Below are 17,449 nucleotides of genomic sequence, written 5' to 3'. Positions count from 1 at the left end.
CAAAATTTCTCTTTTTTCTGGATAACTTGCCCCAAAAATTAGACATTTTTTATTTATGGACAAATTGGAAAACCAAAATGAATTATAAAAGTTATAAAGTAATCCATGTCTACAGCTCAATATACGGATAATGAGCTTCATTTTACAGCTCACAGTAAATGCAGGTAATGAGTTCTTAAGGCTCTGCCATACTAGATCTGCATCACAAATAAGTGAACCCTCAGGAGATTTCCTAACATTTAAAGAGGACCTAATGTGCGTTTTAGCAAATACTTGCATTTCCCATGTAACATTTTTTAAACATTTACTCTTACGATTGTGTTGTGCCGTTACCGTACTTTATTATTCCAGCTAGAAGTTATGAATTACTAGTACTTTGTTATTTAGGACCAGATAGTGGTTATCAGTCGGGGGGAGTGCCCCTATACTGTGACACTATCCAACCAGAGCTTCCAGTATCAGACTGTGCAGGGACACACCCTCAACTGGAAGCAGCCCAGTTGTAATTGATTCATAAACATCTAGAAGGCATAATAAAAGGAACGACACAACAGGATTGTTATTACGCAGGAGAGGACTCCCTTGCATAACAGAAACGTGCCCATAGACTTCTATTATGACGGAATTAATAACATAATGACTCTAAAGGCATTCCGTCATAGAATTGCGTTATGGTCTGTGATAACGAAATCCATAACGCAATTCACCTTTTACCTGTAAACTAATTTCATAACCTGAAATTCACTCATCTCTAGTCAGGAGCATACAAGCTGGCCCATACTTGACCCACCTTAAGGGTCCATTCACACGTCCGTTTTTTCTTTCCTGATCTGTTCCGTTTTTTGCGGAACAGATCAGGACCCATTCATTTTCAATGAGTCCTGGAAGAAAAAAAATAAATAAATAAAAAAAATAATAATAAAAAAAAAAAAATCGGACAGCACAATGTGTGCTGTCCGTTTCCGTTCCGCATGTCCGTTTAAATATAAAACATGTCCTATTCTTGTCCGCAAAATTCGGATCCTGGTACAATACAAAGTCAATGGATCCGCAAAAAATGGAAGACATTCGGATGTCATTCCGTATGTCTTCCGTTTTTTGCGGAATCCGTTCCTGGAAACACATAGCAAATTTTTTTCAAATTTTTTTTTAAATTTTTTTTCAAAGAAATCCAAACAACTTTATTTGATTATTGAAATGTATACACGTTTCCGTTTTTTACATACGGAAACATTTTCAGGAACAACGGATCGGCAAAAAAAAAAAACGGACCGAAATTCGGATTATAGAAAAATACTGACGTGTGAATGTAGCCTAAGTCAAAGGGTCTGCAAAAAAACACCACGGACGCATACATGATCTGCAAAAAATAAAAATGCAGATGCACACAGACTGCATCCATATTTTGCCAACCGCAAAACGGACAGTCTCGTGCATGAGGCCTAATACTCATGCTGGATCCGTGAGACGTTTAAGCAAAAGGAACCTGGTTAAGGACCTTTTAGGTTGGGACTATAACTAGATTAGTCCAAAAGAGTAAACCGACTTGAATGCACTGCAGCCAGCACTCAGTTAAAAGGGGTTGTCCAAGACAAAAGAAAATCTCAGACAAGCCCTAGCTTTGCTTAAAATGTATCGTATTAAATGTTACACTCGCCCCTTCCCTAGCACCATTTTCTGCTGCACTGGTCTAGTCCTGCTGCTGGTTAGGTTGCATAACTACCGTATTTCTTTTATTTTAAGCAAGCAGGGCTTGTAAGAGTTTGGATTATCTCAAACCCCTTAAAAATTAAACAAAATTAAGTCCAACACTCAAGTAAGAAGTACACGAATTAGATTAAAAAAAAAAAAAAAAAAAGGGGAAGGACAGACAATTAATACCAATTTGATTTAAAAATAACACCATAAAGGGCAATCAATACGTTATGAGTTTTTTTTTTTTTGCAAAGTATCAATTGCCCATTATGTAAGGAGGGATAGGATTGGGGTCCCTATCACCATTAATGTTAGGCACATGGAGGTACTAAAGTAATAACGCCATGTGTCTCATATTAGTAAGTGACCCCCATCATTTATCTCATAATGGCAACATTGGGGTTAATGAGTCACATTAATCCCAATGATCCTCTATGCTAGTGACTGGCCGTGGTGCATATCATGAGAAGCATACTGAACCTTCTGCTCGCACATGACACCATTCTTCTCCTTCCCCGACTCTTCCCCCTGCAGCTCGCTCTAATGTTCATTCCCATATGTCAGAGGTCCAGTATTCGGCCCCCTCCCATGTCAGATCTAGTATTCGGTCCCAAATCAGTTCCTCCTGCCCAGATTATTAGAGGGCTACATTTCAGCCTCCTCAGAGGAACCTCAGGGGGCGCCAACAACAGATAATGGGGCACCAGTAACCAAGCACAGTGCCACCCCCACTGCAGACTACGTACACCCACCTTCCTGGCACCTTTCATCAGTGACTTGGCCGTTTTGTTTTCAGTAGATAGACTCCCCATAGACAGGCTGGAAACACATCTCCACCCGTGTGACTGCCGATACCAGCAAGCGCCGAATGCCTGCCACCCAATCTCCAGCAGCGGGTACTCCACAACCAAGACCTCAGGATAATAAGTCACAGAAGAACAATCCATGGCGACGTGTAAGAAATACAGGTTTTGGAAATATATGTATTATATTTTATAGCTTAGGAGAGATGTGTGAATCAGAGACGGGTAGGTGACTGTACATTAGTATGCATCTAGCTCCTTTGGTCTTACTCGGATTCTCACAGATAAAGGCCTCGTAGGGTCCTTTCTCTCTCACATATGCTGATTGGCAGAGAACAAAGGGCACCCAAAATGTGTCAATAGTGGAGAAGTGCCATAAAATGCTAAAATGACTGATTGATTAAGATTCCGTTTCTGGGCAGGCCCACAGACTCTCAGATAACTGATATGGGGCGTTGGCATGGATGGGGGTTGAGAGTTTTCAAGGAATAAAGGAGCCATGCTTTGGGGTATATGGGGGAGGGGAAGCTGGAGAAAAAGCTGGGAGAAACTTGGAAGGGGACAGACTGAAAAAGGCCATTTGTGGTAAATATGTACTGTGAGGTTTAAAGAGTTGTCTGTGGTCTAAGTTTGCCATCTTGGATTGGTGAAGTACTTGTAATTATTGTGGTGTGTGTATAAGTCACTGTAACTCCATGCTCATTAATGCTGTAATATCAATTTTCCACACTATACAATATATATTTTTTATACGTTCACTCGTGTCTCATTTATTGCATCCAACCTCGAATCAGACCCAACTAGAGGGTGTATTGTACATAGTATCCAAACCTAAAATGTAAGATCCAGCTCAATCTTGTAGCAAAGAGGAATACTTTATTGAAGCGATAAAAACTTCCAATACAGGACAGTCTCGTCTTGATGAGCCTGTCCTGTATTCCTCTTTGCTACAAGAAGGAGCTGCATCTTGTGTTTTTGTTTTGGAGTTTACAAGTCAGTCGTGTCCAGGAGCCGATTCCGGAGCAGGTAACAACTGCCTTTTCCCTTCTATGTGATTGTACATAGTATATATTTATTAATAATAATAATAATTATTATTTCATACAGGTAGACACTGACACATTGTTGCTACTGTCCAGAGCAGAGAAGAGAAGACAGAGCTCGGGGTCTCACTCCTTCCCCCCCTGTGCGCCCCCCGACTGATAACACGGTGTGTGCACTAGTGTCGAGAAAATTCACCCGAGCAAAGTGTAATTTGATCCAAATTTCAGGTAAAAAAATAAAATAAAAAAAATCTGTGACGTGTAATGTTATATGGATGAGGCAAGTACGATTTTAAAAAAATGACTGTTACACTGTAATATCAGCATCAGATGCTGCAGTCAGCTAGGAATGATCGCCGCTCCCCCTCATTGCACACACTACTTACAAAAAATAAAATGTGCTTCTTGCTGAAGTAATTAATCACAAAGCAAGCGAATTTTTATTATTTTAATTCGGCAAAGGAGCCCAATTTACTCATTACTAGTGTGCACCATGTTCTCAGATAAAACCGATTCTAAGCGTAGCTTAGTATCGAAAAACTGGCAATCCTGGTATCAAAGCATTGAAAAACTTCTGATACTACGATACCTGATGAAACCCTAGTGTAAACAGTCACTGATTGCACAGTCAATGAGAATTCACAAGTTTATTGTTGATCAAATCTTTTATGCATTATTTTTTTTTTTTTTTTACTGATTATCCATCCTCTGGATAGATCATCAACATCTGATCGGCAGGGATCCAACACCTGGAACCCCTGTCGATCAGCTGTTTGATAAGGCAGTGGCGCTAGCAGTAGTGCCGCAGCCTTCTCGCCATTTACCACAGTCCCAGTGACATCACGACTAGCATCACTGGCCTGGGCGGGTCTAGGCTCTGTTCACTTGAATGGAGCTTAGCCCCGCCCAGGCCATTAATACTAGTCGTGACGAAGCGACGCTGCCTTCTCAAACAGCTGATCGGCAGGGGTCCCGGATGTCTATCCGGAGGGGGGGGAATAAAAAATATAAAATAAATGCAGAACCCCTTTAAAATTATGCTTATATTCCCTTGTGAAAACATCTGCTAGTCCTTAGAGGAATAAGGAGAAAAATCTCAAAGTGATCCTAATGACTGTCTCATGTAAAGACATGTCTTTTGAAAGTAAAACAATTTCTAAAAATCTTTTTTTTGTGTGTGCATGTAAAAAAGGCCCTCAAGACTAAATGAGAGGGAGCAGATCAAGACACTGACTGGCTCAAAGTACACACCAGGAAGCTCCCTCCGGAGTGGAGCGGGCCAGATGTTTTAGATAACCGTTGGCTCTGCTGATGGCGACATCTCCCAATCGCCCCATACACGTGCTGTAAGTGGGGACAGGGAAAGAGTCCATGGCCAGAAGTGTCTGGCAGCAGCTTATCTTATGTTAAAATCCAACTGCCTGATCCTCATCTCCGACATCTGCCCCCAGGGGAGTGTTGGAAGGCCCCTTAGACATTAGATGGTTAGCCACAAAGCAGCAGGTTAGGCCAACATTAATATGTCCAGTCAGACATTTATAGAAAAGGCGAGGAAAAGACTAAAAACCTGCAGGTCATACACAACATTTGGAGCCAATACAAATCTTCAGCTGGGGCAATATGGAATTTCTTTTTACAATTATAGCTACTTTAATGCTGACCATACCTTTGTCAGCCAAACCCGCCATTCTTACGCTACTGTGTGGAGAGTTTCCGACCATTTTTGCCCAATCATCTTGTTCTCTGGGAGAACAGTCTGGCAAGCAGTGTGTACGTCTTAAAGGGAAAGGGCCATTAGGAAATGATATTGTTTATAGGGAACCTGTCATCAACTTTATGCTGCCCATACTAACTGCAGTGTAAAGTACAGACAGGTGAGTGGATTTCAGCGGTCTGTCATTTAAAAGTTAAAATTAAGTGGTTGCCGAGAACCAACATCACAATCATTGCAGACTGGGCCTGGAAAAGAGTCACTGACTCCTGATAAGAGTAATGGTTATTCATGAATTCCTGCTCTCCCTGCCCACCTCTCCCCGACAGTCTTTTAGAGAACTGCCAATCATCAGCAGATGGGCAGGGAGAGTAGGAGAATATGAATAGCCAGGACTATTCTCAGGTCGATTTGACTCTTTTCAAGTCCTGGGCTGCAATGATTATGATGCTGGTTCTCAGAAACCACTTACTTTTAGCTCATGAGTGACACACCGCTGAAATCAGCATTTCTGTTACTAATTTATGCTGCCCTCAGTTAGGTTGGCATAAAGTTAATGACAGGTTCCCTTTAAGTCAGAATTGACGATTTTTTAAATTTTCACGCCACTATCTAGATACAAAAAAATATATAAATAAAATCCTGCATTTTCACGCTGGCCACCAAGCCTAATATGTGTCAAGACTTGCTGTTCATAGATCACATCTCGGCAGCCACCTCAATATCACAAGCAGGACTACAATGACTGTTAACACCTATATACAGATAACACAGGATCCACAGCTCAACTCCCTCCCTCCCATACCCAACGACCTCTGCATAGATCATGGAGCACGTCTCTCCCATAGAAGTCAATTAGATCCCCTCCAGTCATGGAGGACAACGCAGCTGCTGGACAAAAAGCCTTAACATATTAGGCAAAACTGCACAAATTTCAGTATTCCTTAAAATCTAGAACAAAATGTAAAATTCAAAACAAATATATATTTTTTTTAACAAAAGCCTGATTTAAACAGTAGGTCGTTTCCTGATCTTAGAATAGGCATTTTTCTATCAGATCAGATATTTTACATTGGCTGTTCACTTACAGATATCAACTTAGACAGTCTACTATTTGGAATTTAGAAACCATTTAGATTTTTTTTTTCTCCATAGCCAGACTATAAGAACTTCCATAGACATTAATGGAAACCTGCAACATTTAGGCCTCATCAGCAGATTTTAGGACACTGTATGCTTGATGCATGTCCAGCCCCATTTGTGATCAAGATCGGATGAAGAGCTTTATCACTACCACCACATTTTGCAGCAAAAGGTTTCAGAGATGCCCTCCCTTCATCAGGTCCAAAGCACGCCTCAAGACCTTATCTTGCAAAATGTGATGTTGGTGCAAATAAGGAAAAAAAAAAAAAAAAAAAAAAGCAATACTCTGTACATTTTCCTCTGCATGTGCACCAATACGACAACAACCACCGTGATTTAAATCTATACATGTAGGGGTATTTTATTTTTATTTTTTACATACTAGTCTTTTAAAATAAATAAAATCAATCTTTTTGCCAGCAGCCCAAATAAAAAAATCATTTATGTTCTTAACTGGTCCAGTTTGACTTCATGTAAGGGAGAAGCCACTACGTGCGTTTTTTTTCAATGGTGACCCCCAGAAGAAGAAGTTGGAGAGCAAGGTTATGGAATAGAGTAATAAGCAGCGCTAGTAACTCATACGGGGGCTATAGAAAAAATAAAAATAAAATGGCTACTTCATGGAAAGACTTCCTGAGGCCAGGGATCAGCAACCTCCGGCACTCCAGTTGTTGTAAAACTATAACTCCCAGCATGCTCCATTCACTTCTATGGGAGTTATGAGAACAGCCAAAAACGTGTGTACGCTGGGAATCAGATTCACCACAGCTGAAGTGCCGGAGGTTGCCGATCCCTACCTTAGGTTTTATACACATCAACATCATGGCCTCTGCACTAAAAAAATAAAATAAATAAAATTCTAGAAATCCCAATAAAGCCCCTAAAGGAAGCTCTGACTGGTACGGTGAACAGTCTGCACCATTCTCACTACACATAGGTAGCTCACCATCTTATTACAAGGAATGGTACGCGCAACTTAATTGCCTTGAATGAGACATTTTCTTATTTTATTTTGCCCACAGTCCAGAGAGGTGGTAACAGAAGTTTCAAATAGGAACTCGCTCAAAGCTTGAACCAAGCGGCTCACTGGTATTATTTCTCACCGTCTTAGGCCTCATGCAGATGACAGTTTTTGTGCGTCTGAAGGGGGGGGGGGGGAACCAACAACAACAACTGATGCGGCATCCGTTTTTTTTTGGGAGGATCCGTTTTTTCCCCCCCACAGATCCCTTGTAATAAATGCCTATCCTTGTCCGCAAATCAGAAAAAAGTAGGATATGCACAATTTTTTTGCTTAAGGGAAACACTGACAACGGACGCGGAACACAAGCTTGTCGTGGTGTCAGCGTAGCACCCTGCCGTACAACACTGACGTTTCTTGACAATATTGCCAAAATAAGTCACAGCAACAAACCTCACAAAACCTGACAAAAGTAACGCATCATCGGGAAAATTACCCATTGTTTAAATAAAGCTTTTGTTGCAGGACACATCTCACATTTTTTTTTTACACAATAAAAGCACACAGAGCTATGGGGACTGGGTATTGCGGATGTGCTAGCGGCCATCTAGCAACCTATGTCCTCAGCTCTATACACAAAATCCCGGTGACAGGTTCCCTTTAAGACTGTCTTTTGAGAGCAGCTACATGGGCCATAGACACAATGGACAGGAGCTGACCCGCTGACATATGGGGGGTTTTCTAGGCATGCTCTGTGACCTGTGCAGAGGTCAGGAAGGAGCTGATAAGCTGCGATATCACTTATTGTGAATGGTGGATTCTGCGTTGGCTATACACAAGTGTTAGGCCAATTTAGCAAGCGATTGTAAGGAGGGAAGATTTTCTATTACATGCAGCGATCGTTATGCCATCACTCGTCCCCATACTGTCTACTGGATTGCTGGGGCGGATCGTGCAGTGTAATGCAGGCTTTTACCCTTGTAAAAAGGAAAAAAAAAAAAAAAAAAGTATGTGCTATAATTATACTACTGGAGCCATCGCGGAGCACATACAGATTACAGGACCTCTTCATTTGACCAGAACACCAGCATCTTTTGCAGTACGCTCACACCCCGTCAGAGCCTTACATGGATCTGTCACAAGTATCTCCTGAAATGTATAGCGCTGACGTATGACACTATGTAGCCATGAAGTGGCCACACTTTACGTTTGGCAGTGACTTGCTGTATCGGAGGGCACATTCTGCTGCACTTTACTACACAGTAAAACATAATAAAAATAAATACAAAAAAACACTACACTGATGCATACCACTCAGGACATAGCCCAAACTAACATTGGGAGTTCAAAATAGGGGCTTTGGCACCAGGACCTCTCCTGGTGCATACGGCAAACTTGATATGAACAGATCCTTCGGCCCCTTTCACACGGGCGAGATTTCCGCACTGAATCTAGACCCATTAATTTCTATGGGGCTGTGCACACGAGCGGTGATTTTCACACATCACTTGTGAGTTGTGTGAAAATCGCAGCATGTTCTATGGGGCTGCGTGAAAAACGCATTGCATCCGCAAGCAAGTGCGCATACGATTTTCACGGATGGTTGCTAAGAGATGGTGTTTGTAAACATTCAGTTATTTATCACGTGTGTGTGAAAAACGCATAGTTGCGCATTGCACCCGCACGATAAAAACTGATCGCAAATAAAACTAATTGAAATTGCGCAGTTTTTACTGAACACATCCGGACACGCTCGTCTGCAAGTGGCCTTAGGCCCCTTTCACACGAGCGTGACGGATTAGGTCCGGATGAGTTCAAGATAACTCGCACCATTTTGCAAGCAAGTTGTCAGTTTTATCTGCGACCACGTTCAGTTTTTTCCACATGTTTTGATGCGTTTTTCCCGCGCGTAACGACATCACTAAGCAACCATTGGTGAAAAATACATCGCATCCGCACTTGCTTCCGGATGCAAGGCGTTTTTCACTGAAGCCCCTTTCACTTCTATAGGGACAGGGCTGCGTGGAGAGAAAAAAAAAAAACACACAGAATACAGAACATGCTGCGATTTTCACGCAACGCAGAAGTTATGCATGGGAAAAACAACGCTCATATGGACAGCCCCATTGAAATGAATGGGTCCGGATTCAGTGCGGGTGCTATGTGTTCAAGTCATGCATTGCACCCGCGCGGGAAAACCCACTAGTGTGAAAAGGGCCTTATTGCGACTCACTTTGCCAAGAACTAAATCTGTACACACGCAAGTTCACCAGTAGGTTATGCTGGTGTTTTTATGCACTTTCATTTCATATTTTTTTATTGGTGTTTTTGTGGTGAAAACATCAACTCCAGATGTTAACTGAAGGTCTGTGGGAAGAATGAAACGCAGGACAATTTTTTTTTGCTGTTGCCATTTTTCTTAATTAGGTGGCTTTTTGTCTTCCTAGTAGACAAACCATGCTTGCAAAAAAACTGTGCAAGTGTGCGTAGAAAGCCTAAGACTTCACGTACGCGTAATGGTGGCGATATAGCAGCACAGATTCCTTGTGATGCCACAGTATGGAGCCACTCCACAGTGCTACGCGACACATTCTTCACTAGAAGTGATGATTTTGGAAAGAATACTTCTCCAATATGTCCCGATATGACCACCTGCAAATATACGTCTTCAGAATTCCAAGTGCCTTACTGTAAATGCTACGTTCACCAGCTCCAGATTTATTGTAGAAATGTTTGGCCTGGAAAGATCACTGAACAGGACAGTGACAACCAACCTGCCACATGTGAACATACCCTTTGAGTTATATATGCAGCACTGTACAGGACTGCCAGTAAATTTGTTGATAGAACATAAGAACTGAGGAGTATTTTTTTTTTACATTTTATTTAGGTGGAAGTAATTGTGAAGGTTATTGTGATAGAAAATTCTGCAAATGAGTCCATAATGTTAATCTGAGCTATAGACTTAATACTTACAATCTTTATTATTCAATTGTGTAACAATCCATAAAAACGGTGGCCCTTTGATCAATATTCCGGGGGGGGGGGGGGGTAAACACACCCAGAAAACTTGTTCTACATGGTTTGATTATATGAAGTACATGTGGCCCATTCAGAAACAGATGTGGCTGCATGAATTTCAATGACTGAAATTCTGTCCATCTTCCTATAGCAGTGCTATCCAACCAGTGTGCCTCCAGCTGTTGCAAAACTACAACTCCCAGAATCCCCGCACAGCCAAAGGCTGTCCAGGCATGCTGGGAGTTGTAGTTTTGCAACAGCTGGAGGCACACTGGTTGGGAAACACTGTCCTATAGTATGTACATGGAATTTTACCAACTACATACACAGAAAATTCTGCCACAAATCTGCCACACTCAGGGCGCTGCCACACGTTCAGGCTTTTTGAAGCCAAAAATTAGGTGTAGATCATTAACAGGAGAGAAAATATAAAGGGCAGATACAACTTCTCTACTGTTTTCAATCCACTCTTGGTTTTAGCTTCCAAAACAATAAATAAATATTAACGTGTGGCAGCAGTCTCCGGGTATGACCGCACAGCGCATTTCTGATGTGGACAAGCTGTGGATAGTAAAGGCAAGCATCTGACCGAATGCAGTCACCACATGTACAATCTTGCTTTAAGGCTACATGCACACGAACGTATTTTGTTTCAGTGTCCGTTCTGTTTATTTTGCGGATTCAATGAGGACCAATTCCTTTGAATGGGATGGCAAAAAATGCTGACAGCTCAACGCGTGCTGTCTGCATCCGTATTTCCGTTTCGTAGCCCTGCAAAAAAAATATAGAGCATGTCCTATTCTTGTCTGCTTTGCAGACAAGGATAGGCATTGCTGCAATGGATCCCCAAAAAGACAGATGCAATATGGATGCCAAAAATACGTCATCCAAATTTTTTGCGGATCGCAAAACACATACAGACGCGTGAATTTAGCCTCAGGGAGCGTTTTTTTATGGACCTCTGTCTGAACTGTAACTGCACGTAAAATAGACATCACAGCTCGGAAAGTGCCAGATCTGTCTCAAAAACCTATTTCCCCTTTGATTTCTATTGGGAAATTAAATGTGCCATGTGCTCGTGCCCTTACTGATCCTACAACTGTGTTGTATATAACAATGGTGTTGGATTGTATGAATGGTGTGATATATGTCATTTTACTTGGCGAGATGTCCACTCCTCAACACAGGCCCAAAACAGTGACAAACATGGATATAAACACAATGAACTATAGACTATGCTTTTTTATGTTCTGCAGTTTTTAAAATTATAGGTTACATAGATTATACGAGAAATCAGCTAAAGCTGAAAACGCCATAAAAACCTCAGTGTCTCAGCTAAAACATCAGAAACAATATAGTGCAGGGGAAAAAATTAAAAAATTTTATATATATATATATATATATATATATATATATATATATATATATATATCAAAAAAATTAAAATACATTAACTAACAGAGGGACAGAATACATTTTAATGTAAAAATAAAGGATATAAATTATATTACACACACACACACACACACACACACTACAAGTAAGGAAAATAGTACGCAAGATAAAATGGCCTTCCATGATTCATGTAGGTCTAAACATCTGAAAGGGGGAAACTGCATTCCTTTGACATTCTCTGGAGACTCCAGTAGCGTAATGAGGACCCAGCACTGGGATGGAGCCATGATCCACCGCTCTACCCATCCCCCATGTCACCACTATCAGGAAAAACCTTGACAAGGCCCCCTTTTCTATAGCGGCGCCTTTTAATGCTCCAGTAAGCCTTCTGCAGCACCATATTCCCAACCTGCCTTTCACAGCAGGTATAAAAGGTCATTCCGGCAATGTGGGAGTGACCACGTCAGATCTCCACAGTCCCAACATGGCCTGGAATGCAGTGACTGCTGGGCCCAAGAATTTTACTTTGCATAACAAATCAAGCACACTTTGCAATGATTGGTCTCCAGAATTCAGCTCAACTTTATGGCAACCCTAACTGACACCACCTCTTGACCTTCCCTGACGAGAGCAGGATATAGATTGCCATATCCCCACCTCCTCCCTGCCCCCATAAAATGCACAGCTTGGGCCAGCTCTTGAAAGACTCCGAGTAATAATGAGTGGGGGTGGGGGAGGGGATAGCTATGCATTCACAAAAACACACATGGTATGAGAAAGTTTAGACATTCGTAGGAAGATTTTGAGAGAGAGGCGCAAAAAAAAAAAAAAAAAAAAAGAAAAAAAAAAAAAAGGGAGGACGACAAACAAGGGAGGACAAGCAAAACATTTTGAATTTCATTCATTACTTTTAACCAACCATGACTTTAGTTAATGAAAGAAGGGGGGGTGACCAAAAAACCTCAAGGCATAACCTCAAGCTATTACTTAAAGGAAGGCGAAGGCGGAGACAGCAAAACGGAAGATGTCGGCCCGAGAGGAGGCCTCCCTGAAAAATGAACCTTAGATTTTCAACATACCAACTGAGTGGGTGGGCTCTGACTGGGTACACATTTACCATGCGAACTTCAAACAAAGACCTTACCCACCACCCACACCTTGTTTAACCCTAACAGCCTCGCATATAGGAACAATCATGAGCATAATAGGATCCTCAGCTAAAAGAGGGGGATTAAAGTTCAAAGACCAGCACCAAGAGTCCTACAAAACCATCATCAGCTTGCCTCACGGACAGTGAAATACAGACACACCGAGGAGGAGGAGGAAGGAAAAAAAATATAAATAAATATATGAAGATCTTGGAAAGACACAGAATGTACTTAGAGGAAACTCCAGTCACTGAAATGATGGGAAAATTAGAAAACATTTTATGTAAGCGAGATTTTTTTTTTTTTTAATCATGCATTTTATTGCAAAAAAATAAAAATATGTATAATAATTCACACACTTCGAATTTCATAACTGAGGTGTAAATGTCTTTCACCAAAATAATGGATCTACATGGGGAACCATTTCAGAGAGTCACATCCCCTAGTTAATATGAATTTACCAGTTTCATTTAAAATTTTAGCCCAAGAACACTCAAATGTAGAGCACCAACTGACACAGGTAAGCACCCACTACATTGACAAATTGTGACTATATGTGTCCTACTAGATCTGAACTAGATCTCCAGGTCCTCTGTACATGAAGGATCTCCAATTTGGGCCTCAAAATGGCAGCAGGTTCTGTGCAAGTACTAGAGAACACCAGACCACAGGGAAAAATGCAAAGCGATGATGATGGAAGAGGAGGAAGGGGGGTGTTGGCGGAGGAAGGAGGCCTAAATATAATCCTATGTTTCTGCTTGTAGGTTTACAACTTTTGAAGTGCAAAATAATAATCACATTTGCATCCACACATGTACCCTGAAAAGGTCTCTATGGACCATCACAACTCCTGACCAAGCAAGAACCAAAAAATGAAATGTGACAAGGGTGTGAAGTGAATAGCCAAAGAAACAAGAATAAATAATACACTTTTCTTAAAGGAAGCAAACAATATCCATTCAAAAGCACAAATCGAAGACTGGCCACATGAATGCCCTGCTAGCCCAAAACCAGGTATGCAGATTTACTCTCCATAGGGTACACAAGATGCAAACCTGAACCAAGAAGTCACCATTGTGACTGCTCCCAGCATGCAGAATTACAATGGGAGCACCAACGTGAACTAAATCTCTGCTGCAAACCAGGTTACCAGCCTATGTAGAGCGGATCACCGGCCAACATGGACACCGGGTGAAGGACATTATTTACCTCTGCCGTTTGGGGACTGAGTGTTCAACTTCTATAAGTTTACCATGCAGCTCCACTTTCCCTGAAACAGATAAATAGATCAGGTTAGTGTTTGGCGGGTGACAGGCGCAGGTCACCTCCCCCTCCCCCATTTACTTCCCTTCCTGCTGATTTTGCTGCATTCAGCATGAGAGAGGGTGGAAAAAAAATGGCAAAGAGGAAGATGCAACATGTTTGTATCATGAGGGTGGGTGCAGGCAGAATATAATACATACCATGAGGAGTTATATCCCGGAGAGGCGGCCGGTGTGAACAGAGCTGGGCAATAATGAATAATTAAATAGCAGCAATGGAGGAGGAGGGGGTGTGATCGTGTGAGGGTGGGTAAGAATGGCACGATATGTGGTAGCCCTCTTACACAACCTTCAATGCCTACGATAGGAGTTGGCAGCATCATGTGCTGCTTCATGAATGAGCCCCACACCCGCTCCCTGCACATAGGTGATGACCCTAGGATGTAGAGCTACAAGGCATGGGGTGGTCCCCAGGCTGAATGTGAGGGGGTGAGACCTGCAAAGTCACCTGCCTTCAGCAGAGCGCCTCCTCTGACAATATGATGGGTTACCTGTGATGGAGTAGTTACATACGATGCCTACTACACACCGTAAGCACATGAAATATATACCTCTGTACAACAGCGCTTTACTGGCCGCCACCCATTGGCACTTTACTAGAGATAGATGGGTGGCACACACCAAGCCTCAGGAGGACATGAGGCAACTTGCTAGAATGGCCATGGGCCCAGGTAGCTTAACTCCCAGCAGCACAGCCTCAGCGCCAACCGCCCCCATGTCGCCTATATGCCAGCAGCACAGCCCCCCTGTCGCCTATATGCCAGCAGCACAGCCCCCCTGTCGCCTATATGCCAGCAGCACAGCCCCCCTGTCGCCTATATGCCAGCAGCACAGCCCCCCTGTCGCCTATATGCCAGCAGCACAGCCCAGTGCCTGGGAGCTCTGCACACTTAGTGTCCACCATGTAAACTGCAGCATATAAAGGGGGTAATCGAAGAGAACTGAGTGAATTGGGGGGTAAACCCTGGGCCCTTCTGCAGCACATAGGGGCACCCATGAGACCTGCATGAAGTTAAGGGGGTAGAGTGCCCAGACCTCGGGCCCCTCTGCAGCCAGTAAAGTTACCTGAGAGGGTGTCGATGGCCTTCATCGCCCAGTTCTCATCCGGACAGTCCACGAAAGCGTAGCCGGTCTTGACCAGGAACTGACCGGTGAAGGGAATCTTAGACTCCTTAAACAGACCTTCCAGATCCGGGGGGCTGACGTTCTCGCTGAGGTTTCCTATATACAGCTTGTTCATTTTACAAACCACCACCAGGAAAAAAAAAAAAAACTAAAAGAAAATTAAAAATTAAAATAAAACTCCGACTTCGCCCCCCAAGCTGCACGGAGCGCACAGGACGCAGGGGGAGCGGCGGCGCCGGCCGGGGACTAGGAGCACTCGGAGCGCTCGGTGCACGGAGGAGGCGAGGAGCGATTCGCGCTGCTCTCCGGATGGGCGGCCAGACGAGCGACGCTAGCGAGAGAATGGCGGGCGGACGAGGAGGAGGAAAAGTAGTTTTTGTCTTCTGCCCCCCCAATCCTTTTGGCACAGGCAGACTGTGAAAATGTCACCGTACGTTGTGGTGCAGGCGCCGCCTCTCCGTCCACGATCCCGAGGAGGACAAAAATCACTTGAATATTCCGGCTTTTCTGAATGAGCCACGTGTTCAAACTACAAATCAACTTCTCACGTGAGGAATCCCAGCTCCTCAATTAGATGATAGTAGTAGAGGCAGGGGGACGAGAAGAAGCCAGGGAGGGGTGCAAAAGAGAGGGACAAGGGAAGAGGGGAGGAGAGTGATGGAGATGAAGGGGGGAGGGGGAGAAAAAAAAAAAAAGACAAGTTTGGATGGGGGTTGGTGGTTGGATTCCTCTATGGATGGGTGAATGGCAAGGAGGAGGAGGGGTTGGTGGGCTGCGGGCAAGAAAGTGACCTCCCTGCGCGAGCTCTTCTCTACAGGGGCCGGACACTCACCTGGAGGGAAGTTTAACGGGGGGGCTAGGTTGGTTTTATAGGATAGAGAATATAAAAAGGAAGAAGAGACCATGGACATCTCCTCTCCTCCCACGCCCTCTCTACCTCCTCCCTCTTGGGTGTGCGTTAAAAAAAAAAAAAAAAAAAAAAACCCTCTTGTGAGAGGAGGAGGAGGAGGTTGTACAGTTGCTGTTTGCCAATATGGCTCGAGGACTGTGAATAGGTAGATGGGTGAATGTGGTGGGGGATGGACGGCTGGAGAGGAGGAGGAGGTCCGCTGGCCTCATCCTATACACCAGAATGTATGGGCTGCAGCACTGCTCTTCATGTTTGGTGGCTTTCTGGATCCTCACTCCAATTGGCTGCTGATCGGTGACTGACAGGGGTAGGGGGGTTGATGCCACTGGGTTATACAAGGGCCCACCTATGGTCATTTTGGACTATTGTGACTTTTACATGACTTGCTCAGCTTCTTCTTCATCAGCAGCAGGAGACACCCCACTCACCCTCCCCCCAAAAAACACTGAAGAGAACAAGATGTGATCCACTGGCCCCAATGTGTGCACGTGTATATAGATAGCCCCTACACACACGGATACAGGCTGCAGCTCCTTAGTAGCAGACTCACGGAGCCATTCATAATTTTGTGCCGTGGTAGGAAATACAATGGAGGGTCTGTGGGGGAGGGGAGGGGGATGGGAAGAGGCTGCCTCTAGTAAAAACAAAATGTTGAGTGGATTGTATGCTTGTATGTTCCTCACCCTCCTCACTGGCTTCTGCTTTCGTTTTGGTCACTTGTTGCTTTATTTAGTTTCATTAGACTTAAAGTTGGACCTAAAAATCCTGTAAGTATGAATTCTGGTTTATATCAGTGGGGGAGGGAGGCAGCACCCAGCTAAATATCCCTATTCATCAAGAGGGGGAGAGTTAGTAACACCAGAAGAGCCTAAACTCCTGCACAATGTGGGCAACATGTCCTCTCCTCGGGGGTTTATGGAACCTTTACGTTTTAGGTATAAATGTATATGGGTGGCATGTACATAATGGGTGTGTGGGTATATATATAATACGTGTATACATTTATAGTGTGTGCACAGAAAGTCTATATTTATAGTGTGTATCTATATGTATAGAACGTGTATATATGTGCAGAAACTATGTATAATAGTGTGTATATGTGTACAGAAACTATGTATAATTATGTGTGCAGAAACTATGTATAATAGTGTGTATATGTGTACAGAAACTAT

General features: G+C 43.1%; 1 protein-coding gene across 2 annotated transcripts in view; it reads right to left on the bottom strand.

Annotated features, from left to right (window-relative positions):
• The window catches only part of IGF2BP3 (insulin like growth factor 2 mRNA binding protein 3), a 115,037-nt gene extending 99,492 nt beyond the window's left edge, over positions 1 to 15,545 (bottom strand). The window contains exons 1-2 of one of the 2 annotated variants that reach the window (XM_044294418.1): positions 15,308 to 15,545; positions 14,130 to 14,190 (exon numbers count right to left, since the gene is read on the bottom strand). In XM_044294418.1, coding sequence (XP_044150353.1) covers positions 14,130 to 14,190; positions 15,308 to 15,482 — 236 coding nt within the window. In that variant the 5' untranslated portion in view covers positions 15,483 to 15,545. The remainder of the gene's footprint in view (positions 1 to 14,129; positions 14,191 to 15,307) is intronic. The other variant, XM_044294419.1, reaches the window with a different exon arrangement.
• Positions 15,546 to 17,449: the final 1,904 nt, after the last annotated feature.

The sequence above is a fragment of the Bufo gargarizans genome, chromosome 5 (assembly GCF_014858855.1).
Source record: "Bufo gargarizans isolate SCDJY-AF-19 chromosome 5, ASM1485885v1, whole genome shotgun sequence".
Classification (NCBI taxonomy): domain Eukaryota; kingdom Metazoa; phylum Chordata; class Amphibia; order Anura; family Bufonidae; genus Bufo; species Bufo gargarizans.
Note: the sequence above shows the minus strand (reverse complement) of the source record. Positions and strands in the feature narration are given on the sequence as shown.